The sequence below is a fragment of the Coregonus lavaretus genome (genome assembly GCF_964263955.1).
Source record: "Coregonus lavaretus genome assembly, chromosome: 26".
NCBI classification, from domain to species: domain Eukaryota; kingdom Metazoa; phylum Chordata; class Actinopteri; order Salmoniformes; family Salmonidae; genus Coregonus; species Coregonus lavaretus.
This window is the reverse complement of record NC_140013.1, coordinates 32,387,135-32,414,660: the sequence shown is the minus strand read 5'-3', so window position 1 is coordinate 32,414,660 and position 27,526 is coordinate 32,387,135. Positions and strand designations below refer to the sequence as shown.

Below are 27,526 nucleotides of genomic sequence, written 5' to 3'. Positions count from 1 at the left end.
TTTACAGGCTATGTGAGGAAGTTTACAGTGTAGCGATGGGATGGACGGAGTCAGGTGCAGGAGTGTGAAGAAGGAATATGCTTTATTCAGTCCAATAAGGTAGTCCGCAGCAATGCGGAAACACGATCCCAGTGCAACTTAAATGCGTACTGGGAACCAGACATACGCAGGTAAATATTCCAGGCGATAAAATAACAAACATTCTCAACCGAGCTAGCGAAACCTCCACAAAGTAACAATAACACACAAAGACATGGGGAGCAGAGGGAATACTTATACAGACACTGATGAGGGGATATGTACCAGGTGTGTGTGAAAAGAAGACAAAACAAATGGAAGGATGAACAGAGGAGCGGCAGTGGCGAGAAGGCCGGTGACGATGAACGCCGAAGCCTGCCCGAACATGGAGATGAGACAGCCTCGGAGGGATCCGTGACATACAGGCTATGTAAGGAAGTTTACAGGCTATGTGAGGACGTTTACAGGCTATGTGAGGACGTTTACAGGCTATGTGAGGACGTTTACAGGCTATGTGAGGAAGTTTACAGGCTATGTGAGAACGTTTACAGGCTATGTGAGGACGTTTACAGGCTATGTGAGGAAGTTTACAGGCTATGTGAGGACGTTTACAGGCTATGTGAGGACGTTTACAGGCTATGTGAGGACGTTTACAGGCTATGTGTTGACGTTTACAGGCTACGTGAGGACGTTTACAGGCTATGTGAGGAAGTTTACAGGCTATGTGAGGAAGTTTACAGCAGTATTTAGGCGTGAAATAAAACAAGAAATAGGCCAGCAGCAAAGTCATATATAACGGGTAATCACAGGTAATTATGAATGAGTCACAATCTCCTTATGCTTTTGCATTTTTCTGCAATGCTCGAACCGAATAAAGAGCTGTTGTCGTGCAAAAAAAATGTTCTTCCCTCTCCCAGTCCCAGCCCGACAGATGTTAATCTTCCTCCTCTGTAACTACATGTATGTGAAAAAGATTCCTCTAGTTGCTACCAGCTATCACAGCTCCCTTGTTAGCTATATTTTATTCATCTCCTCAGCCTCCCTCTCGGTCTCTCTCTCTCTCTCTCTCTCCTCAGCCTCCCTCCCCCCTCTCTCAATTCAATTCAATTTAAGGGCTTTATTGGCATGGGAAACGTATGTTAACATTGCCAAAGCAAATGAAGTAGATAGTAAACAAAAGTGAAATAAACAATAACAATTAACAGTAAACATTACACTCAGAAGTTCCAAAAGAATAAAGTCATTTCAAATGTCATATTATGTATATATACATTTTAGTCATTTAGCAGACTTATCCAGAGCGACTTACAGTTAGTGAGTGCATACATTTTTCATACTGGCCCGGCATGTGAATCGAACCCACAACCCTGGCATTGCAAGTGCCATGCTCTACCAACTGAGCTACAGGAGGGCCTACAGTGTTGTAACAATGTGCAAATAGCTAAAGTACAAATGGGAAAATAAATAAACATAAATATGGGTTGTATTTACAATGATGTTTGTTCTTCACTGGTTGCCCTTTTCTTGTGGCAACAGGTCACAAATATTGCTGCTGTGATGGCACACTGTGCTATTTCACCCAGTAGATATGGGAGTTTATCAAAATTGGGTTTGTTTTCGAATTCTTTGTGGATCTGTGTAATCTGAGGGAAATATGTCTCTAATATAGTCATACATTTGTCAGGAGGTTAGGAAGTACAGTTCAGTTTCCACCTCATTTTGTGGGCAGTGTCTCTCTCTCTCTCCTCCTTCCCTCCCTCCCTCTCTCTCTCTCTCTCCGAGGGCCTCCCTCTCTCTCTCTCCTCAGCCTCCCTCTCTCTCGTCAACCTCCCTCTCTCTCTTTCTTTCTCTCTCTCTCTCTCTCTCTCTCTCTCTCTCTCCTCAGCCTCCCTCTCTCTCTCTCTCTCTCTCTCTCTCTCCCTCTCTCTCTCGCTCTCTCCATATTGTGTCTTGCTCCTGTGGTTTCTTATTGATTGATGTCTAATCTGCATTGTTTATGCAGTATGTGTCAGGTTATTTCTGCATGTCTATGTCAGATGTCTGCATCACTGTCTGTGTGTTGTTTGTCTCTGGGAGTCTGTCACAATTCAGTCAGCCTCACCACCCCTACAGTGTACTAGGTGGAGGCTTATTCAACCTTTTCAAGGTTGCTGATTCCAGGAATTAACCCACGCACGCATTCTCGAAGTATCTAAGCATTAAATGGCTCTGATATTTCACACATACCTAAAGTGATACCCAGGCAAACACATACTGAAACATACGTTCACATTCTATTTAATCAGAGTTAATCCTTCCCTCCTCTCTCTCCATCTCTGTATTCCTCGACCTACCAGGTGTTTTGGGGAGGACACGTGTATCTCCATCCCGGACATCGATGCAGTGGTGATGGTGCTGCAGCCCAGTGAACCCAGGATCACCATCGCTGGGGTGGACAGACTGACCAGGCCAGCAGCTGACCTCAGAGGACCAGCAGGACTCACTCTGTTCCAGGACCTTCACATCATCAGTACTGTCACCAAGGGAGACACAGCCTCACACCATACAGGTACAGGGTACAGGCATAGAGGTGTGTGTGTGTGTGTGTGTGTGTGTGTGTGTGTGTGTGTGTGTGTGTGTGTGTGTGTGTGTGTGTGTGTGTGTGTGTGTGTGCGTGCGTGTGCGTGTGCGTGTGTGTGTGTGTGAGAGAGAGAAATGGATAGACACTGGGTGCAGACCAAAAAGAAAGAGAGAGATAGACAGAGAATAGCAGAGGGGAAGGGGAAGTAATGATGATGATGATGATGATGGTCCAAAGGACACACACTGCTCAGAGGCTTTAGACTGGAGAGCACAACATCTCCTCTCATTGTGGAACTTCATCAACTCCTCTCTATCCCCTACACACACACACACACACACACACACACACACACACACACCATTAGCCACACACTCGTAGTTATACAAGACTTGGCTAATATATAGCCTCCTAATATATAGCCTCCAAATCTATAGCCTCCAGCTGTGGTCTCCATTTCAGCGGCACAACAAGAGGAGGAAAGAGAGAGGCTGAGTCCTGAAAGCGATGCAGAGTTTTTTCCACCTCCCTGACAAAGGAGCGAGTGAAACCTCTTATTCCTGTCTAATTGGCAGCTACTGAATAGCATCGAGGCTGAGTCAGAGCGCTGCTGTTCTGTGTTGTTCCCAGACTCCTCTCTGAGAAGACTAGAGACGGGATTTAAATGTCATTTCCATTTGCAGTTCAGCCAGGCAGGAACCCATGGAATCATTTGTCTGGTAGGCAGAGGTCTTAGTCAGCAGGGGGGCTGGACTGTAGAGGCTGGGGAGAGTGGGAGAGAGGGAGGGAGAGAGTGAGGGATAGCAAGTCCTAATGCCAGTAGTACAGGCCGGCTCTGTTCTGCCTCCCCCACCATTCGCAGTTCCTTTAGAAGTCAAAAGTGTGCCTTGAACAGCAGGATTAGACTGTACTTAGTGTGGAGAAAGGGTCACCGGTCGTTAAACTGCTCAGTGCAGCAGTAGGATTGTTGGAGATGTGCACACACACACACACACACTTGCTCTCATACAATATGAAATACAGATTTCATTCTCTCCATCATCTGCCATCCAATGTTGCTCTTTCTCTCTTTATTTCAGGTTTCACTATGTTTGCCCTCCATTTCTTATCCTCCTCTTCTCTCTATTTGTTAGTCTCTCATACTCTACTCTTTCCTTACCACCAGCACATTCACTCTTCTTCCCTCCACTTATCTCCACTCCTTTCTAAACTTTCCCTCCCCCCTCCCTCTCCATGGTGCAGTATTCCATCTCTCTCTCAGTCTGTATGTCTCAGGGGTCTCCTCAGCTCCAGATGTTTGCCCTCCTTCCCCCAGTTAGCACAGCTCTGAGATCAGTCAAGCCTCAGCCAGGGATAGAGTAGAACCAGGGTCTCCCGGGACCCCTGCTGTTCCAAGGACAGCCCCTGCTCTGAGGAGTGCCTCTCCATAGGGAGGCTGTGGAGAGGGCATGGCAGGTGTTAGCCCGCCCCAGGAGAGAACACAGCAGGCTGAGAGGCAGGGAGCGCTACAGAGAACTATGGCTAACCGGTTAGCAGACTGTACAGCAGACTCTGTGACATCCAGGCTGGCTGAGTGTATAGCAACAGAGGGCGTTAATAATGCAGCTAAAGAGTTTTTGAACAGAGTTTTTGAACAGCGTTTTTGAACAGTGTTTTTGAACAGCGTTTAGCGTTTTGGGGGAAATAGTTTGTTAATTTAAGTTTGTTAGTTAAAATGTTTGTCTTTGATAATATTGTTGTGTACAGATGCATTATCTTAATTTGCCCTGCTTCTCACAGCAGGAAAATAATCCTGCAGCAACAGGAAATGCAAATTGTATTTAATGGACATTTTTGTAGGTGGTGATCCATTTTTCGTTAGGGTAAATCAAGTTTAGTTTAGTTGATTTGCACAAATAGAAAGACGGTTTGTAACAGTAAAAAACAAAAACAGTTTGTGCAGGAGGGGAATCCCAAAACGGCTTGTCTAGTAACCTAGCCATAGGTCATAAATCACACAGATTCAGCAGTGTGGACATTTTAAAGTGAAATTACAACCTTTAGAAGCCTTGTTAAACCTCCAATACACTACCAGTTGCATTTCCTGCTGCGCAACAGAGTGATCAAATTAACATAGCAGGTCTGTATGTTTGAGTGCATGCATTCAACTGTGTGTGTGTCTATTCATGCATTCTCACTTGTGTGTGTGTGTGTGTGTGTGTGTGTGTGTGTGTGTGTGTGTATTCATGCATTCTCACGTGTGTGTGTGTGTGTGTGTGTGTATTCATGCATTCTCACATGTGTGTGTGTGTGTGTTTCAGCGGGCAGGCTGGGGGTCCAGGAGGAGATCATCCATAACCTGGACTACTGTGACATCCTGGTGCTGGGGGAGGAGCTGAGGCCAGAGCAGGAGAGTCTCCAGCTGCAACGTAGCACCCTGCTGGGGAAACACCTGGACGCCACCAACTCCACCTCCGGCATGTCTATATACGGTAAGTTACCATGGAAACATCTAACCTCCTGACCTTGTAGAGGATTCTTTGCACAGTGCTGATATTCTCTTATTCTTAAACAAACCTTAAGCTTTAGAAAATGACACAGACAATGACTTCTGAGTATATATAAAATATATTTAGTTATGCAATTGCAGGTAGAAGTTATTACAGTCACACAGGATTTGGATGGCTCCTCATTAGTTCTACAAAAGTGTCTAAAACTATTTCTGCTTTTTATACAAGTACGCAGATCAGGAGCCATCTTGTTCTCTTCCTGTGGCTATGTGTATGAAATCATAGCGCACAAACAAGTGATAACGTTAGCTCTGTTACTGCCCATATCTCCACACAGCTGTGCCCTTGGAAGATAGTAAAATACAGAATGAACTGAAAAACTGTGGTCACTCTGAGGCTCTTTGTTTTAACCGTGTGACCGGGTTACTCTGAAGCAACGAGAAACAATCCAGGTCTATACAGGTGTATCTGTTCCTGAAGTTTTATCTCCATCCCATGTCCTTGACATACACAGACCAGCTGCAGGGAGCTAGAGGGGACCCTCCTCATGAAAAGCACAGCATTGGTAGTTAAGAAATGTCTCTACTATTGTTAAGCATATTAATTGTTAACTATTAATATTAAACAATTCTGGCAAATACGAGTATTTCCCAACAACCTCTAACCCATATCTAACCTCTGACTCCTACCCCCAACTCCACCTCTGGCAAGTCTCCATCTATGTTACCATGCAAACACCTAACCATAACCCCCATCTTCCTCTATACCCGTAACCCCTGTATCTATGAAACTGGTAGTAACCATAGAAACGTGTCCACCATCTCGCTCAGGTGTGGACTCCATGTCCAACTATGAGCAGGTGATCAGACAGGTGCATTACCATAACTGGCACCCTGCCCAGACCCCAGACAGGAAGTTCCGTCTCACCTGCTCCGAGCTCAACGGACGCTACACCAGCAACGAGTTCACCCTGGAGGTCAGTGGACTAGAGAGCGGAACGATAAAGATACAGGGATTCCAATGTTCCTGTACTCCTGTGCTTTTAGAGATTATATTTGTTTAAACAATTCCTGACTTGAGGCCCTTTTCCTTCTATTTTCTTGCTCTACCCAGAAAAGCTCTGACAGTTCTGTGTCTAATTGTCCTTATTTGGAGATTACTCTTATATTTTCTGAGACATTTATCTTATTATACCTGTAACCATGCTCCCTATTCTTGCCCTGCCCAGATCAGTGTACTCCACAAATCAGAGGCTGGGGAGCATGTAAATCACATGGTAGCCCCGCCCCAGTACATGCAAGTGGTTCATCATCCAGCCATGGTCCACAGCCTATACCCCACACGCAGTTCAGGTAAGACTATAGAATCATCAGTCTATACCCCACACACAGCTCACTATAGAATCATCAGTCTATACCCCACACACAGCTCACTATAGAATCATCAGTCTATACCCCACACACAGCTCACTATAGAATCATCAGTCTATACCCCACACACAGCTCACTATAGAATCATCAGTCTATACCCCACACACAGCTCACTATATAATCATCAGTCTATACCCCACACACAGCTCACTATAGAATCATCAGTCTATACCCCACACACAGCTCACTATAGAATCATCAGTCTATACCCCACACACAGCTCACTATAGAATCATCAGTCTATACCCCACACACAGCTCACTATAGAATCATCAGTCTATACCCCACACACAGCTCACTATAGAATCATCAGTCTATACCCCACACACAGCTCACTATAGAATCATCAGTCTATACCCCACACACAGCTCACTATAGAATCATCAGTCTATACCCCACACACAGCTCACTATAGAATCATCAGTCTATACCCCACACACAGCTCACTATAGAATCATCAGTCTATACCCCCCACACAGCTCACTATAGAATCATCAGTCTATACCCCACACGCAGCTCACTATAGAATCATCAGTCTATACCCCACACACAGTTCAGGTAAGACTATAGAATCATCAGTCTATACCCCACACACAGCTCACTATAGAATCATCAGTCTATACCCCACACACAGTTCAGGTAAGACTATAGAATCATCAGTCTATACCCCACACACAGTTCAGGTAACACTATAGAATCATCAGTCTATACCCCCCACACAGCTCACTATAGAATCATCAGTCTATACCCCACACACAGCTCACTATAGAATCATCAGTCTATACCCCACACACAGTTCAGGTAAGACTATAGAATCATCAGTCTATACCCCCCACACAGCTCACTATAGAATCATCAGTCTATACCCCACACACAGTTCATGTAAGACTATAGAATCATCAGTCTATACCCCACACACAGCTCACTATAGAATCATCAGTCTATACCCCACACACAGTTCAGGTAACACTATAGAATCATCAGTCTATACCCCCCACACAGCTCACTATAGAATCATCAGTCTATACCCCACACACAGCTCACTATAGAATCATCAGTCTATACCCCACACACAGCTCACTATAGAATCATCAGTCTATACTCCACACACAGCTCACTATAGAATCATCAGTCTATACCCCACACACAGCTCACTATAGAATCATCAGTCTATACCCCACACACAGCTCACTATAGAATCATCAGTCTATACCCCCCACACAGCTCACTATAGAATCATCAGTCTATACCCCACACACAGCTCACTATAGAATCATCAGTCTATACCCCACATACAGCTCACTATAGAATCATCAGTCTATACCCCACACACAGTTCATGTAAGACTATAGAATCATCAGTCTATACCCCACACACAGCTCACTATAGAATCATCAGTCTATACCCCACACGCAGTTCAGGTAAGACTATAGAATCATCAGTCTATACCCCCCACACAGCTCACTATAGAATCATCAGTCTATACCCCACACACAGCTCACTATAGAATCATCAGTCTATACCCCACACACAGCTCACTATAGAATCATCAGTCTATACCCCACACACAGCTCACTATAGAATCATCAGTCTATACCCCCCACACAGCTCACTATAGAATCATCAGTCTATACCCCACACACAGCTCAGGTAGGACTTACCATCAATCCTGATAATTATGTTCCAGACCAACACTAACACACCTAATTCAACTAATCAAAGGTCTCGATGAGCAGTTGAAATGGTTGTGTTCATGGATCTTCAGGACTAGGATTGAATAACACAGTGAGTCGGCTCTATTGCTAGCACAGAGACAGTGATACATCTTAGTTAAAGACAGAGAGAGAGGCTGGTGAAAAGGGCCCTACAGATTTCAATCTAGCACATCGTCTCCCGATTTCTGCTCTCTGTTAATTATTCATTCAACCCTACTGGTCGGCTTAGTGTCCTGGGGAGCTCTGTGCCCTACCACTGCTTTTAAAGGTTGGGAGAGAGCAGGTTCATTGTTCTGTTAGGAGACTGTACAGACCCTTTAGCAACATTCTGTGGGTACCTTTTACATGAGAGAGATCAAAGGCTATGGATTGGTCTCTCTCTCGCTTTCTCTCTCTCTTACTTACTCACTCACAGAGTATGGGGCTATGAATCATCATCACAAGTTGGATGTTTATGTCTTAGAGGAGGCAGGGTGTTGATGTTACTTTGAGAGTATAGTACAGATCAGCACTCAACAGTTAAACATTACAGATCAAGGAGTCAGTCAGTCTGTCTGTCTGTGTGTGTGTGTGTGTGTGGTAATGGACCCATTATGTGTGTGTGCATACATCTGAGATGTTTTGGTTGTGTGCATAATCAAATATTTGGTATGCGTGTAGGTGCACCATGTTACTTAACATATATTAACATGACCTTTCCTCTCCCTGAAGGAGTCCCCAGTGCTGCCACAGTGGTGATAGTGATCTGTATCGCCGCCCTGGTGGTGGTGGTTGTGCTAGGCATCTACCATATTCACCTGACACACCAACAGGAGGGCAGGAGCTCAGACACAACCAAGGAGGGAGAGCTGGACTGGGACGACTCAGCGCTCAATATCACAGTCAACCCTATGGAGGTAAGGGGAAAGGGGCTGAAAACAAAACAGTGGGGGAGAGGCGAGGGAGGAATAAAGGAAGGAAGGTGAGTGTTGTAGGGACCAGATGTTGGAACAGCTTTAAGGGCAGTAAGTAGCAGGAGGCAGCAGGATCAGGGGAAAAATGCTGTCCAGTTTATTAACAGTGAAAGGTGGTTCCAGGTGAATGACGAAATCATATGAATAGTTATATAATCTACAAAGGTATTTACAGAATACAGGTTTGAATAGAAATCAAAACCCTAAGCCTCAATCAGGCCTACCCTGCCAAACCAACTCTAGCAGGTTGGGGTATACCAGGCTATGGACAGCCTCCCACACAGCTCACATACCAGAGCTAGAGCATAACTCAAGCTCATAGGTGAAACAGGTACCTTTATACGTATGGCCCCTCCTTATGGACCATACCATTAACCATAGAGCTCTTTACCCATTAAATCATGTAACGGGCATCTTCATTATACCCACATTTACATATTCCATCTAAATAAACATCTTAAACATTCCTGGCTTATCCACAAAGAATACACATTTCATAACAATAGTTCTGCAACCCGCGTATGCTCCCATTATGCACGGACATGACAGATAAGACATGGAGCTCCGAGACGCGCCAACTTCAAACACAGGACACATTACAATATGGAAATAGACTAACTTATTTATCATCAGTGTAGCAAGTGTTCATGTGCACCTGAACATTGCATCCACTTGGTGGATTGCAAAAGGGTAGATTACTGCATTTAAATATGAAAATGAAATGCGCCACAATGCAACTTCACCAAACATTTGTTCGACACACAATTAGCCTTGCGGATTAGTGGATAAGAGTGTCTGCTAAATGACTTAAATGTAAATGTAAATAGCCATGATACTGGCAAAAGAGGAAAAGAACAACAGTATATACCTTTAGGATAAATGAATTACTAGATATATGGGGAAACATGAATGTGCTAAACAATTTAAGGGGAATTCAATAATTAGTGGCGAGAGCTACTGAATCAGCTTGGTCACAGTGAGAAAAGAAAGAATGGACTGAAATAGAGAGCAACTGAAGATAGAGGACAGGGGGAGGAATGGTAGGGAAGAGGAGAGAAAGGGAGAAATGGGAGATAGTGAAACAGAGTAGGATACACAAGGGCCACAGTAATCAGCTCCAGAACCTGTAACACACCTCTCTGTGCCCCATGGAGAGCTTCCAGGAGCCCCAGGGAGCTGAGGAAGAGGCCAGCGAGGAGGATGAGGAGGAAGATGAAGAGGATGACAGCACCAGCACAGAGTCAGACGACAGCGAGGAGGAGGAGGAGGAGGTCCCAGGAGCTCCCAGGGTACAACAGGGCAGCAAGAGGGGCTAACTGGACTGGGACAACTCTACATTAACCTACTGAAAAAAATCATACATACACACTGAACATACACACTGGCGCATACACACACACACACACACACACACACACACACTGATATACATAAACACAAGCTGAGGCATCAACATAAACACCACCATAAAATACATTGATCAAGTCATGAGAGACTACCTGAGATTTCTCTGAGTTGAGGTAACATCTCTCCCTACTGGTGAAAAGGGAAATGGTGTTGAGAATAGAATGAGCACTAAAGTGATAACACACACAAGTCACACACACACACACACATACACACAACACCAGCCAGTACTCCATTTAAAAAGACTCCTTTCCTTTATGTCAAACGATCTGGTGTTAACTAAAGGCTACCCTGTGGTACTCCAATGCTGTAATACTATCCTGTGGTCCTGAGTACCCCAGACCTCAAGCCCTAGTCCACAAGCTGAAAGCTTACCTACTGTTTTTTACTGAGACTGTGAAAAAAAGACAACAAAATGTGAAAATACTGTATTCAATTGAAATTGCTTGTCAAACATCTGTTTTCCACCAATTTTTTCAGGGTCTAAAATCTTGTCTGAGAAACTGTGGTCCTATAGGTCGCCATGATCCTTTGTAATGGTTTCTTTCCCATAGGCCCATAGTGGTACAGTGCACTGTATTAGAGTTACAGTGTGGTACAGTGGGATAGATCATGGAAAACTCAACCCAAAAACTATCTTTTGGTATTTGTTTCATTAGTCCATTGTTGATATAGTCCCAAAATGCATCATAAGGGGCAGATTTCTGTATTTTGAAAGTTACATATCTTGAGAACTTGATTGCTGACATGCAAAACATTTTGGGACTATATCAACAACCGACTAATGAAACAAATACCAAAATATCATTTTTGGGTGGAGTTTTCCTTTAAGATGGTACAGTCCAGTATCCTTACCTTGGTACGCTATTTTGCAAAAGTATGTGGACACCCCTTCAAATTACTGGATTCGGCTATTTTAGCCACACCTGTTGCTGACAGGTGTATAAAATCGAGCACACAGCCATGCAATCTCCATAGACAAACAGTGTCAGTAGAATGGCCCTACTTAAGAGCTCAGTGACTTTCAACGTGGCACCGTCATAGGATGCCACCTTTCCAACAAGTTAGTTCGTCAAATTCTGCCCTGCTAGAGCTGCCCCGGTCAACTGAAAGTGTTGTTATTGTGAAGTGGAAACGTCTAGGAGCAACAATGGCTCAGCCACGAAGTGGAAGGCCACACAAGCTCACAGAATGGGACCACCGAGTGCTGAAGCGCGTAGCGCGTAAAAATCGCCTGTCCTCGGTTGCAAAACTCACTACCGAATTCAAAACTGCCTCTGGAAGCAACGTCAGCACAAGAACTGTTAGTCGGGAGCTTCATGTAATTGGTTTCCATGGCCGAGCAGCCACACACAAGCCTAAGATCACCATGTGCAATGCCAAGCGTCGGCTGGAGTGGTGTAAAGCTCACCGCCACTGGACTCTGAAGCAGTGGAAACGCATTCTCTGGAGTGATGAATCACGCTTCACCATCTGGAATTCCTGGGATTGGCGGATGCCAGGAGAACGCTTCCTGCCCGGAATCATAGTACCAACTGCCAAGTTTGGTGGAGGAGGAATATTGGTCTGGGGCTGTTTTTCATGGTTCGGGCTAGGCCCCTTAGTTCCAGTGAAGGGAAATCTTAACACTAAGGCATACAATGACATTCTAGATGATGCTGTGCTTCCAACTTTGTGGCAATAGTTTGGGGAAGGCCCTTTCCTGTTTCAGCATGACAATGCCCCTGTGCACAAAGCAAGGTTTTCTCACGCAATTGCAAAGCCTTTAGAAATGTTGTGCAACATGAGCTCATGGGCTCTCATGAAGTGTTTGATTAGATTTTTGATTACATTTGCATTGATGTCAGAGTGATTAGAGGGACAATAGAGTGCTGAGTACCAGGCAGTTAGCAAGTTTGGTAGGGTACTAATGACCATCAGCAGCATCAGAGCTTGGAGAAACCTAATTACCATGACTAAACGGTCACGTGGAATTTGACTGCCTTCATGACTCGTGACCGCGGGTGTGGCAATAATACGGTCACCGCAACAGCCCTACATACAGAAATGGTTTGTCAAGATCGGTGTGGAAGAACTTGACTGGCCTGCACAGAGCCCTGACCTCAACCCCATCGAACACCTTTGGGATGAATTGGAATGCCAACTGCGAGCCAGGCCTAATCGCCCAACATCAGTGCCCGACCTCACTAATGCTCCTGTGGCTAAATGGAAGCAAGTCCCTGCAGCAATGTTCCAACATCTAGTGGAAAGCCTTCCCAGAAGAGTGGGGGCTGTTATAGCAGCAAAGGGGAGACCAACTCCATAAAAATGCCCATGATTTTGGAATGAGATGTTCGACAAGCAGGTGTCCACACACTTTTGGTCATGTAGTGTATCTGTGTACAGTATATCATTCCTTCTGTCCATTGCATCAAATGAAAATGAAAATGTAAGACAAAATAAGAAATAATAATTATTGCATTGATTTGCAATATTTTAATACCTGAAAAATATGTTGGGTTTATTGCAATGGAACATATTTTATGTATCACTGCTTATTTAAGCCTGGATGAAGTGTCCAGGTGATTTTAAAGAGATATGGCGTAACCAATGGCACTAAACAATCTTTATTTATTTTTTGATTGGTGTCCTGTTGGAGATGTTGTACTTACCTGAGGCACAGTCATGCAGGTGCAACGTTACAGAATGTTCAGATAGAAATGTATTGCATAGAACAGACACGTTTCTCTGTCATGCAAAACAATAACCATGTCAGCTCTATGCATTTAAATTATATCTTCAATATTCTGTATATACATTGCACCCAACTGAATAAGCATCCAGGTGAAAATTGACTTTTTCTGTTCTGTTTTTTTTGGACACTATGAGAGAGGAGGAAACTTGTACATTTTGATATGGTCCACTTAACTGTACATACTGACTAGAGTAGGTGACCCCGCCCTGAACCTAGCAAAGCCCCTCCCTCTGTTAATCTGTATGTATGCACAACACCCCCCCCCCCCCCCCCCCCCCCCCCATCTCTATGTACTGTATGTACGCACACATAACCCTGCCCATGTCTATTAAATCTGTACATATCACACCAAACCCCGCCCCCCTCTCCATGTTTGTATCTCAATGTTCAGTTCATTCCGAATGGCTGTGCTTTCTGTCTCTGCTAAGATAGGCAAGACAAACAGACACCACTGTTCCTACATTTTAGGATGGGAGACAACAGTGGGAAATTATAATGGAAGTTAAACCAACTTAATCCCCTCTTCAACTGGTTAATGGGCAGGGCATGTATAGGGTGTTGTCTTCTGTAGTCAATCCCAGCAACCCCCTTACCCCCATCTTACACAGTACACCTATTACAAAATGTTATTTTACCTGACATGAGGAGAAATTGAAAGTTTCTATTTTCTTAATTTGGGTAATTGGCTGTGTGACCCTCCTTGATGTATTCCTTTCATGGGATAGCTGGGAGAACCCTATCTTGAAGACCCCGTGTATAGCAGCGACATGTTCATGTAACGTTTTCAACAGTTTTGTAGGGTTACACCTGTGCTTGTGATGTGAGACCCCGTCCCCAACCTCCACCTTGTTACTTTCAGCTCCTGAACACCTCTCACACCTGTATCCCTACCCCCTTGGAACCTTTGCATAAATCCTCCACAATGGTCTCCCAACGTTTGTTTTAGAACAGTGGTCACCAACCTTTGAGTCAAGATCACTTTCGCAGTGGAAAAGCAAGCCGAGATCTAACGCTCAGATTATTTTTTTTTGAACATGACTTAAATTATTTTTACATTAACCTAATAAAAACTGTTCTGTATGAATGAGGATTGTGCAGTACGCCTAATACATTATCTTAGCATATTGGCTATATGCCTGGCCTGTCAAAATTGTTATTCTCAGACCATATTATATTTCAAAACTCGAGCTTTGATAACAAAATAGATCAGTTGGTGTAGCACTTGCAAGGCACAGCTGAGCATAAATTGATATAATTTGCTTTTTTATTTTACTGGACTGATGGCACAGTACCTGCATCTGATGGTCATGGTGCTTTCAAGACAACTGGGAACTCTGAAAAAACGAGGTCAAACCATGACGTCAGTGAACTTCAGGTCGGAAAGTGGGAGCTCTACAAAGATGCCACCGTTTCCGAGTTGGATGAGCATTCAAAACGATTTTCCATAGTCGGATCTCGCTTTTTCCGAGTTCCCAGTTGTCTTGAACGCTCGGAAGTCAGAGAATCTCGAGTTCCCAGTTATTTTGAACACAGCATTGGTCTCAGCGGAGGGAGAGAGCAGCAGATGGCCTGCCTCTCGTGGTCTCTGCTCTCTCCTTCCTTTCCTCCAGTGAGACTGACCAGAGAGAGGGGACACATTCTTCCACCTAATGGCGAAACTCGAGTCGCACCACATCTGCATTATTATTATTATTATCTGCCAAAGGGACAAATTCATGTTGTTCCTATGACCAGAGAAAGTGAAATACTCCTCGATATTAAAATACATACGACGAGCTGCTAATAATAATAAAAACGCAGGGCTATCCATACACTCGGCTACTCGTTCATTTGCTGTGGCCAGGGTCGTGGAAGCTGTAGGTAGGCACGGTGATTTGAGCTATCCGATTGGCCAGCACAGAAGGCGCACTCGATTTAGCCACAGATCTCCCGGTCTGTTTGTCTTTTCAGACAAATGAAATAATGCCTACCCGGTGCCCAGGGCTTCTGAATCAAGTGCACGTACCGCCAACAGCTCAACACCGAAAAAATTGCGCAAGTTTATGCCTTTATCGTTGGCTTTTCTACAGAAATGTTTGGTGATTGACTAGGAATACCTTGAAGATCAACCAGTCGATCGCGATCGACCGGTTGGTGACCACTGTTTTAGAAGAAGAGGGAGGTGAAAATAAATATCAACCGTGTAAAATGTGTAAAACCTTTTTTAGTTTTTCTTGACTTTTTCTTTGGACTGTTTTTCTTAGTTTCCTTTGGATGGTCACTACAGCACTTTCTGTAAATTGACCAATAAATAATTGTTTTAGAATCTAGCTGTGTCTCATTCATGCTGCAGTCACAGATCAATTTGTTCAATACAGAAAACAACTATGCCTATAGAATGTGGGAATTAAAATGGTGTGGGAAATACTCAGAAGTCAGGTCACTAGTTAGTCATATAGCTAAGTCTAAGTCTATGGACATTTCAGGCTATGGCATTTCAATGAAATGTGGTCCTCTGTAGCTCATCTGGTAGAGCACGGCGCTTGTAACGCCAAGGTAGTGGGTTCGATCCCCGGGACCACCCATACACAAAAAAAAATGTATGCACGCATGACTGTAAGTCGGTTTGGATAAAAGCGTCTGCTAAATGGCATATTATTATTATTATTATTAATGAAAGGTATTAGGCCAATTTAACAGTTAAACTAAGGGCAATATTCAACACAGCATCTTCATTGCCCGAAGAGGAATCACCTGCAACTTCTTATTTGAAAGTTAAAATGTAATCCAATGTCTCCATCTAGTGTGCATTTCTAGTGGTGTGTTGATTGGTGGTGTTTATTCAACTTTTTCCTCACTTTGAAGAAATAGGCTATAGCGGACAATATTATAGCGCTGGGCTTGGAATTTCCTCGCGTTACCACATGATTCGGTCGCCACGGACGCTGCAATAATTACGTCATAGACGGCCGCAAATTTACGTCATAGTAAAACAGCTGAGATATTCCTGCGAGTTTCACTTTTAGATCACACACACGTCAGACGTGCTGAAGAACGTAAGTGCCTCAGTAGCGGTCTATCTGCAACGCAATGAGAAATGCAAATGAATTAACTAGATTAGGCTAATTGTGTTAAAGTGTCAACATTGGGCAATTAAATATAAATATCTCTATTAGAATTTGCAACCAAAATGTAGTCTAATGAGTGAAATAGAAAGTAGGCTAGCCTAATGAGCGAAATCTAATAATGACTTTCTTTTCTTTAGGATATCTCAGCGCATAAAATACAATTAGGAATCGGTTATCTAATACAATAATGCCTGGTACTGATTCTGAATCCGGCTGTTGGCCGCGCTCGAGGTCTTCGAAGAAGCGCGACAACCACAAAGCCAAACACGCGGGAAAGGAGATAGGGTATGAAGCCTGAAACAGATAAAAACCCAAACAAGTACTGAAGTAGTGCCAAATATGATTTTTATATTTATATGGACAGGAATAACAGTAGTAGTCATCTGAAAATGGCTGCCCCTATTGGGGGGATGGTATTGTAGTGTAACTGTGATGACTACATTAGTATCTTTCTCCAGCTCTGCCCTCTCTGACCCCTAAGCCTGCCTGTTACCCCTTCTAGCGCTAAGGATGCCCAGACCAAAGCTGAGCTAGACCCGGTGAGCCACTCCCTGGCTTTCCACCTGTGCTGCCCAGCCTGTGACACCCTCCTCCTCCAGCCCGTGTCTCTGCCCTGTGGCCACTGCCTCTGCCAGCCCTGCCTGGAAGGCATCCGCAAGAAGCCCTCCAGCACCAAGGCCTCTGATGCCGAGCAGCCCCAGCCCTGCTCCCAGTGCCCCCGCTGCCTGGTCCACTACTCCCTCCAGCCCGGCGGGGCCTGGCCCTTCCCAGAGAACCTTCTCTTGGCTAACGTGGCTGAGCAGCTCCTGGAGAGGCTGGAGGGCCTGAGGCGGGTTAAGCAACCCAAAAACACCCGGGCCAAGGAGACAGCCCTGAGGGTGACCACCTGCGAGATCTGCTCTAAGCAGCGCGAGGCCCAGCGCTACTGCCGCACCTGCGGCCTCAACTACTGTGCCAAGTGCCTGAGAAAACTCCATGGCAACCGGGCTTTCCAGGCCCATGTGCTGACAGAGCCCGTGGAGGGCGGGTGCCGCGATCCGTGCCCCACCCACCATGACCGCTCTCTGTCCCACTGTTGCCTTGACGACGGAGCTCTGGGGTGCCAGGAGTGCATGGAACAGGGGCACCAGGGGCACGACGTATCACCAGTCCACGAGGCCCGCGCCCGCAGGGAGGTGGGCATCCGCAATTCCCTAGAGCAGGCTGCGAAGGGTAAGGTCACGTCTACTACTCAAATGTTATGTATTTATGTTGTTAATTTGAAGTCTTAATGTTGCTGCACAAAGAGCTTTTGTTCAGTTAATTAGCTTTCATAAGTGCAGCCAAAATCTACCAGAGTTAAACTTTCACATCTTAATTACTGCAAGTAAAAAACACATTCTCAAAATCACATCTGTGAACCAATGCCAGTGTTCCCTAAAAAAAATTCCGGCACTGAGCAAATTTCAGGTCTGCTGAGCACAAACTTGAACATTCTGAAAATTCTGTGCATCTTCCGGCGCGAGTTTACTGTGAACACTCAGGCTGTACCTGCTTTAAGTTACAGTTTTAACAGTGGCCAAGTAGGCTACTGTGGCTATTTCATCATAATGTAAGCCTACCAGAGTGGCCTAACATCAAAAACAATGGAGAAAGATGCATCCCATAACATTTTAACATGGAAATAGATGTTCTATCATTCAGCCTACAGTAGCAGAAAATGTGTGGTGTTCAGTGTAGGCCTACATTCCATGAGACTTTAGAAAAAAACATGCAGGGCTTGACATTACCCTGTTTATCTACTTGTCCTTCAGACAAGGAGGTGACTGAAAATGTTTTGTTGTTTGATGCAAGAAACCACTTTACAAAATAAAATTATATTTTTTATTATTACAGAGAATCAAACAATTTATGCTACCCTCTGCCTATTGGCTACTTAGCTCATTCAAGACCGTCTCAAAATACAACACTGCCCCTTTAAGACATAAAAAAGCTCTTTATCTGACTCGCTTTTCAAAGATGACAAAAATGCACACATTTTGTGCTCTTGTCGGAAGCAACCACTCCGCCATTGTTGACTAGAATGGAGCTATAACTGGGCTAATAACTCACTAACTAGCAAAGAATATGAACAAATGTGCACAGGTGGCTACACACAGCTTTGATCTCAAAACAAGCGCATCTTCTCATGACCACTCATGCTGTAAACACAGTCCAGTTCAAAGTGAATAGCACAGATCCATATATGGCAATGGCTATTTGCATATAGGCCTACTGCAGCTCCGATTGGTTATGGCACACCGGTCTATGTAGAGTAGGGGCCTGAGTCATGCCTGTCAATGCAATAGAATCCTACTCCAATGCGCTCTGCCTACAAGAAAATATCTTGCATAGTTCGTTTTGTTTCGGTATGTTACATTGAAAGTGGCTAATATTGCGTTGATTCGTGCACAACTTTCCACAGTAGAGCGAAACGTTGATAGTGTTAACTAAAGGGAAAAACTATCAGCCCATGCTTCTCTGCATGGGCTGATATGGGGCGCTGCGCGCCCACGCACGCGCGCAGCTTAGAGGAAACATTGATGGTAGACATTATATTAAACAAATTACTCCATGGTTCAACAGAGTAAACTCAAAGTTAATTAATGAAAAGTTAATACAGGAAGTTAAGTTTGTATAAGATGTTTATTGCTGCACCCGTGGCTGTAGTGAAGTCCCAGTGTGAAGCCGACATGGTGTCCATGGACCAGTTGAGGGCCCGGACGGGCTCCGACGGTGCCGAGCTGAGACGCCGTGTGCGCGAGGGCTTCCTGTCTCTCCGTAATGTCCTGCTAGACCAGGAGGCAGCGCTGCTCTCCCACCTGGACAACCTGAACTCCAGCACCCGCAGCAGAGCCAGGGACTTCCTCCAGACCTCTGCCCCACTCCTGGGCTCCCTGACTGGGCTGGAGGTGATCTCTGAGCAGGCCCTCCTGGAGCCGAACACCGCGGCCTTCCTGACCGGGGCCGTGGCTCTGACCCAGTGGCTGCAGAGGGTCAACGGGGACATCCATCGCCCTGCCCTGACTCTCCAGGAGGGGGAGCCCTTCAAGGGGGTGAAGATGGACTTTGACACCCTCCTTAGAGACCTGCAGGGCCTGCTTGGGACCCACCTCCACTGGAAGAGCCCCGAAGTGGCTGCAGTGGTTGCCGCGGCGACCGACGTGGAGGCAGCCGTTTTGGAGGGGTGCTGTGAGGTGGTGCAGGTGCCATCCTGCCCAGGGACCCCTCACCGCACCCAGGCCCTGGCGGACTCCCCCCGGAGCCCCCGGACCCCCAGGAGCCCCAGGAAGGTAGTGATGGAGGAACAGGTGGGCCTGTCGGCTGGGGACTGCAGCGATAAGGAGCACCACTTGCTGCCCAGGCCCCCCATCATCTACCAGCACATCGTCAGCGGAGCCACTGTGGAGGTACATTTGCACAGTAACTAGGAGATTATTCAGAAATTAAACTTAAAATGTATTGTTTTATATCTATGTAGAAGTTATCCAATATGATGATAACTATTTATCTGTCTGTGTAGATCTTCTGGATGCTGCCCATGGGCGAGGAGGTGGAGACCTTTGATGTCCACTTCCAGGATGCTGTGATCGTGGGGATGGCTATGGAGGAGGGGAAGGGAGTGGTCCTGGTGGGGCTGAAGACCTGCAACCTGCAGACGGCCGGGCTACGCCTAAACACGCACTACCTGTTCCGGGCACGCTCTGTCAACAGCCACGGAGCCGGGGAGTGGAGCTCCTCCTACAGGGTACGATACTACATGACCAATGACATTCACTGACTGACTGTTAACCCAATCCTATTTTGATATACATGAGTATTACTGACAACTAACTTGAGTTGTGTTCATGTTGTCATTGTTCCAAGGTGAACACTGAGCGCCAGGGAGATGAGGCCAAGGCAGCCGTGACACAGGAAATCTAACTCTTACAACAGGAAATGAAGATCCCACACATCAAATCTCATACTCCATATGTCTACTTACAATCTGCCTTTTACACATATCACTTTACATTATCAAACAGAAACATACATTGCATAATAAAAATAAAGCAAGCAACTTTGAAAACTTTAGTTATTCAATTTTTTCACCAAATACAATGCACACATCTTGTTGCTTTGTGGAATTTGTTCTTAACTAATTCACCTGGTTAAATCAAGGTTAAATATAATACAATTGTATTGACCACTTGACAATATAAATTGTAGTCTTAGTCACGTCTCACTGCCCAGAGCAAATAGTGGAAATCTTTCTTTAATCACTAATGCAACAAACACTCATTAGCATCAGGCTAACGAGTCCTAGGTGACCCTCTCGTTATACAACATTAAATAATTACATCTTGTTACCCCCAGTGGCAGCAGCAGCCCTCTGCTATTACATCCTACACAACTCTCAAGGACATGGTAATCCACTCATTCTAATTAACACACTGCTGAAAGTGCACTGTCCGGAAACATTATGTAAGCTATATGCTAATAAGTGGATATTACACTGTGGTGTGTGTAGGGTTAATAGTGTTTGTGAGAGAGGAGTGTGTGACAGTTGATTGGCTAATTACCGGTCCACCCGGTGCGTGGTTGGTTATATGAGGGTTGGTCTGGGTGATAGAGTCTGTAGTGTGAACATGCTGTCAGTGCTGTAATATGAGTAATCTGCTCCACTATGAGAGGCTGTTAACCTGCAATATCACACTACATTTATAAAACAAGTCACTGTGTCCTGTAAAATCACTACTGGCATCGCTCTTTCTCTCACTGTCTCTCACTCTCTCTCGCATACACACACTTAGGCTGCGTTTACACAAGCAGCCCAATTCTGATATTTTTCCACTAATTGGTATTTTGATCAATCAGATCAGCTGTTTTGCCAATAACTGGGCAAAATATTAGATTTGGGCTGCCTGTGTAAACGCAGCCTTATAGTACTGCTTTCTCATCAGCTTTTCTGTTTTCTTTGCTGAGGTTTACACATTGATCACAATGTCATCTAATATTTTCTGTTCTTCAAAATCTACATTCTGCAATCATCTTATCAATCATCATCCTTATCATCATCGTTACCATCACCATTGTTTGTGAAGAAAGAGAGGATTGATTGGCACAGTGTTATTTGAGGATTCATCAGAGATAATACTGTACTCTTACCTGCTTGTGTACTGTAGGAATATGAGAATGTGACTTGAATTCAAATGGTTACTAAGCCTACTCCTCATGCAATGGTTGCAATGGTTGCAATTACCAGAATTGACCAAAAGATGGCTGCATAGATCCTAACAGCATGGGATCAGATGAAGAGACAAATATTCAGTGTCAGCAAAAAAAATAAAACGAGTCTATACTCCCAGGTGAGTTTATTATGACAAGGTTTCGACCTTCATCAGAGTTTTGCTGATGATCATATAATAACAGAGTATAGCATGCAAAGTCAGAGGAAATGGGACTCATGCTGAGCACAAGTGACTTGCATACATTTGTATGGCTGACATCAGTACAAACACAGCAGGAGTGACATTTGTGGACACATTTACATTTTAGTCATTTAGCAGACGCTCTTATCCAGAGCAACTTACAGTTAAGTGAGTGCATACATTTTCATACTGGCCCCCCGTGGGAATCGAACCCACAACCCTGGCGTTGCAAACGCCATGCTCTACCAACTGAGCTACATCCCTGCTGGCCAGTCCCTCCCCTACCCTGGACGATGCTGGCTAATTGTGCAGAGGGAGAATCTTAATTGCATACTCCTCGCATCCTTCTCAAAACCCATTGGATGAGAAAGCCAGAGGTCCCTACCCTCTGACCTTCTCCTCCAATGGGTTTTTAGAAGGAAGCGAGGAGAGAGGACGCGAGGAGTATACATTTGAGATTCTCCCATACAGTAGAAACCAGCCTGTGATCCTTTGGCATAGTGACTAATTGTGAATCCATGTGTGCATGCATTATAAGATTGTGTTTGTTGGTAAGGTCAGGAGGTCATCCAGTCATCCAAAGGCCTTGATGTCATCTGTAGAACATACACACAACACACACAGCTGTAAGGGGTTTAGGCAATGTCACTGGTACCGCCTTAAGTGTGGTCCTCTGTAGCTCAATTGGTAGAGCATGGCGCTTGTAACGCCAGGGTAGTGGGTTTGATCCCCGGGACCACCCATATGTAAAAATGTATGCACACATGACTGAAAGTCGCTTTGGATAAAAGCGTCTGCTAAATGGCATATTATATTATTTAAGACTGTGGCCACTAATTGTGTGTGTTTGCGCGCGTGTGTGCATTACAGTTGCTAATTTGAGATGAACCCTCACAGTAACAGTGTTTGGCTTAACTAATAGGCAGTGGCTGACATTTGAAAAGGTTGAGATGGAGGGTGGGGGGTCTCACTCGTATTGTGAAGAGTCGGTCCCCTTGTGCGGAATGGCCAGAGGATAAAACACTGAGACTCAAGCTTTTGTCCAATATATTCCATAGACCAATTAATTAAATTCCTATGCTTACAATATACAGCGCATTCGGAAAGTATTCAGACCCCTTGACTTTTTCCACATTTTGTTACGTTACAAACGTATTCTAAAATTGATTAAATATATTTTTTTCCTTCATCAATCTACACACAATACCCCATAATGACAAAGCAAAAACAGGTTTTTAGAAATGTTTGCAAATGTATAAAAAATAAAAAACAGAAATACCTTATTTACATAGGTATTCAGACCCTTTGCTATGTTTTTTACATTTTACATTTTTAGTCATTTAGCAGACGCTCTTATCCAGAGCGACTTACAGTTAGTGAGTGCATACATTATTTTTTTATTTTTCATACTGGCCCCCCGTGGGAATCAAACCCACAACCCTGGTGGAATCGAACCCACAACCCTGGTGTTGCAAACGCCATGCTCTACCAAATGAGCTACATCCCTGCCGGCCATTCCCTCCCCTACCCTGGACGACGCTGGGCCAATTGTGCGCCGCCCCATGGATCTCCCGGTCGCGGCCGGCTACGACAGAGCCTGGAGCCATGAGACTCGAAATTGAGCTAAGGTGCATCCTGTTTCCATTTATCATCCTTGAGATGTTTCTACAACTTGATTGGAGTCCACCTGTAGTAAATTCAATTGATTAGACATGATTTGGAAAGGAATACACCTGTCTTTATAAGGTCCCACAGTTGACAGTGCATGTCAGAGCAAAAACCAAGCCATGAGGTCGAAGTAATTGTCCGTAGAGTGCCGAGACAGGATTGTGTCGAGGCACAGATTTGGGTGAGGGTACTAAAACATCTCTGCAGCAATGACGGTCCCCAAGAACACAGTGGCCTCCATCATTCTTAAATGGAAGAAGTTTGGAACCACCAAGACTCTTACTAGAGCTGGCCTTTATGATAGTGTGGCCAGACGGAAGCCACTCCTCAGTAAAATATACATGCCAGCCCGCTTGGAGTTTGCTACAAGGAACCTAAAGGAATCTCAGACCATGAGAAACAAGATTCTCTGGTCTGATGAAACCAAGATTGAACTCTTTGGCTTGATTGTCAAGTGTCACGTCTGGAGGAAACCTGGCACCATCCCTACGGTGAAGCATGGTGGTGGCAGCATCATGCTGTGGGGATGTTTTTCAACGGCAGGGACTTGGAGACTAGTCAGGATCGAGGGAAATATGAACAGTGCAATGTACAGAGAGATCCTTGATGAAAACCTGCTCCAGAGTGCTCAGGACCTCAGACTGGGGCGAAGGTTCACCTTCCAACAGGACAATGACCCTAAGCACACAGCTAAGACAACACAGGAGTGGCTTCGGGACAAGTCTCTGAATGTCCTTGAGTGGCCCAGCCAGAGCCCGGACTTGAACCCAATCGAAGATCTCTGGAGAGACCTGAAAATAGCTGTGCAGCGACTCTCCCCATCCAACCTGACAGAGCTTGTGAGGATCTGCAGAGAAGAATGGGAGAAACGCCCCAAACACTGGTGTGCCAAGCTTGTAGCGTCATACCCAAGAAGACTCGAGGCTGTAATCGCTGCCAAAGGTGCTTCAACAAAGTACTGAGTAAAGGGTCTGAATACTTCTATAAATGTGATATTTAAGGTTTTTATTTTCAATACATTTGCAAAATTTTCTAAACCTGTTTTCTCTTTGTCCTTATGGGGTACTGTGTTTAGATTGATGAGGGGGGAAACAAACTATTTAAAGCTAGATAAGGGAGAGTGCCGTACTGAGAAGTGTGTTTCATGTTTCTGTCCTGCTGGTATACAGCATGTGGAGTATTTTGTATTTTGTATTTATTAGGGATCCCCATTAGCTGGTGCCAAGGCAGCAGCTACTCTTCCTGGGTTCCAAACATATTAAAGCATTTACATTACATATAAAACAGTACATCATATGACATTATTACACCACTACCTATCTACAATACAAAATGTTTAATACCACCATACAACAATATCACAATGTGTGCGTATGTATGTGTCTATACTCTTGTGTGTGTCTCTTCACAGTCCCCGTTGTTCCATAAAGTGTTTTTTCAATCTGATTCTCCTGCTTGCATCAGTTACCTGATGTGGAATAGAGTTCTATGTAGTCATGGCTCTATGTAGTACTGTGCGCCTCCCATAGTCTGTTCTGGACTTTGGGACTTTGAAGAGACCTCTGGTGGCATATCTTGTGGGGTATGCATGGGTGTCCAAATACTGTGTGCCAGTATTCCAAACAGACAGCTCGGTACATTCAGCTTGTCGACACCTCTTACAAAAACAAGTAGTGATGAAGTCAATCTCTCTTCCACTCTGAGCCAGGAGAAACTGACATGCATGTCATAAAAAATGTTTTTAAGGGCCAGCCGTGCTGCCTTGTTCTGAGCCAACTGCAATTTTCCCAAGTCCCTCTTTGTGGCACATGACCACACTACTGGGGGCCAGTATGAAAAATGTATGCACTCACTAATTGTAAGTCGCTCTGGATAAGAGCGTCTGCTAAATGACTAAAATGTAAATGTAAATGTAGTCTAGGTGTGACAAAACTAGGGCCTGTAGGACCTCCCTTGTTGATAGTGTTGTTAAGAAGGCAGAGCAGCACTTAATTATGGACATACTTCTCCCCATCTTAGCTACTGTTGTATCAATATGCTTTGACCATGACAGTCTACAATCCAGGGTTACTCCAAGCAGTTTAACCACCTCAACTTGCTCAATTTCCACATGTTTCATTACGAGATGTAGTTGAGGTTTACGGTTTAGTGAATGATTTGACCCAAATACAATGCTTTTAGTTTTGGAAATATTCAGGACTAACTTATTCCATGCCACCCATTCCGAAACTAACTGCAACTCTTTATTAAGTGTTGCAGTTATTTCAGTTGCTGTAGTAGCTGACGTGTATAGTGTTGAGTCATCCGCATACATAGACACACTGGCTTTACTCAAAGCCAGTGGCATGTCGTTACTAAAGATGGAAAATGCAAGGGGCCTAGACAGCTGCCCTGGGGAATTCCTGATTCTACCTGGATTATGTTTGAGAGGCTTCCATTAAAGAACACCCTCTGTGTTCTGTTAGACAAGTAACTCTTTATCCACATTATAGCAGGGGGTGTAAAGCCATAACACATACGTTTTTCCAGCAGCAGACTATGATTGATAATGTCAAAAGCCGCACTGAAGTCTAACAAAACAGCCCCCACAATCTTTTTATCATCAATTTCTCTCAGCCAATCATCAGTAATTTGTGTAAGGGCTGTGCTTGTTGAATGTACTTCTCTATAAGCATGCTGAAAGTTTGTTGTCAATTTGTTTACAGTAAAATAGCATTGTATCTGGTCAAACACAATTTTTTCCAATAGTTTACTAAGGGTTGGTAACAGGCTAATTGGTCGGCTATTTGAGCCAGTAAAGGGGGCTTTACTATTCTTAGGTAGCGAAATGACTTTTGCTTCCCTCCAAGCCTAGGGGCACACACATTCTGGTAGGCTTTAATTGAAAATATGGCAAATAGGAGTGGCAATGTCGTCCGCTATTATCCTCAGCAATTTCCCATCCAAGTTGTCAGACCCCGGTGGCTTGTCATTGTTAATAGACAACAATAATTTTTCACCTCTTCCACACTCACTTTACGGAATTCAAAATTACAATGCTTGTCTTTCATAATTTGGTCAGATATACTTGGATGTGTAGTGTCAGCAATTGTTGCTGGCATGTTATGCCTAAGTTTGCTAATCTTGCCAATGAAAAAATGATTAAAGTACTTGGCAATATCAGTTGGTTTTGTGATGAATGAGCCATCTGATTCAATGAATGATGGAGCTGAGTTTGCCTTTTTTCCCAAAATGTCATTTACGGTGCTCCAAAGCTTTTTACTATCAATCTTTATATCATTTATTTTTGTTTCATAGTATAGTTTATTTTAATTTTTATTTGGTTTAGTCACATGATTTCTCAATTTCCAATACGTTTGCCAATCGGTTGTGCAGCCAGACTTATTTGCCATTCCTTTTGCCTCATCCCTCTCAACCATACAATTTTTCAATTCCTCATCCATCCACGGGGATTTAACAGTTTTTACAGTCATTTTCTTAATGGGTGCATGCTTATTAGTAACTGGAATAAGCAATAAATGTGTCAAGTGCAGTGTCTGTTTGCTGCTCATTACACATCACGGACCAACATATATTCTTTACATCAACAACATAGGAATCACTACAAACTTCTTGTATGACCTATAGTATCTACTGTCTGGCTAACTGGAGTAGACATCTACACATCTGTTTTTATCATTCCACTGCTAGCTCAATATGACTAGAATGAACAACACCTTCAACACACACAAACAATACCAAATAGTATGATGGGCCAATCTCAATGCAACAACTTCAACACATATTGTATACTCAATGTCCGAGCCCCTACCCCTTGACATTTAATCCTAAAGGAAAGGATATGTGTTATTAGTATAGTAGTAGATCCACTTAACCCGTCTTCAGGCCAGGTAGGATGTTCCGCCGACTATCCAATCCTCTCAGAATGACTATAGTACTTAGAGGTAGTGGCTAGGACTTTGTTTGGAATTGTGCATCAGAAATACAGTTGAAGTCAGAAGTTTGCATACACCTTA

At 44.3% G+C, this 27,526-nt stretch overlaps 1 protein-coding gene and 1 pseudogene across 2 annotated transcripts in view; both read left to right on the top strand.

The window, feature by feature from the left end:
- Positions 1 to 10,514, top strand: part of LOC311101992 (calsyntenin-2-like) — a 68,148-nt pseudogene extending 57,634 nt beyond the window's left edge. Inside the window, exons 5-10 of the transcript in view lie at positions 2,355 to 2,566; positions 4,879 to 5,049; positions 5,898 to 6,043; positions 6,296 to 6,419; positions 8,924 to 9,108; positions 10,320 to 10,514. The product of the transcript in view is annotated as a calsyntenin-2-like (transcript). The remainder of the gene's footprint in view (positions 1 to 2,354; positions 2,567 to 4,878; positions 5,050 to 5,897; positions 6,044 to 6,295; positions 6,420 to 8,923; positions 9,109 to 10,319) is intronic.
- A 6,086-nt stretch (positions 10,515 to 16,600) lies between these two features.
- LOC311101282 (tripartite motif-containing protein 42-like) lies at positions 16,601 to 20,355 on the top strand (the record flags this gene model as incomplete). Its single annotated transcript, XM_084142412.1, has 5 exons — positions 16,601 to 16,698; positions 16,916 to 17,625; positions 19,102 to 19,841; positions 19,955 to 20,179; positions 20,299 to 20,355. 5 exons carry the CDS (start codon positions 16,601 to 16,603, stop codon positions 20,353 to 20,355), a joined length of 1,830 nt encoding a protein of 609 aa, XP_083998538.1.
- Positions 20,356 to 27,526: the final 7,171 nt, after the last annotated feature.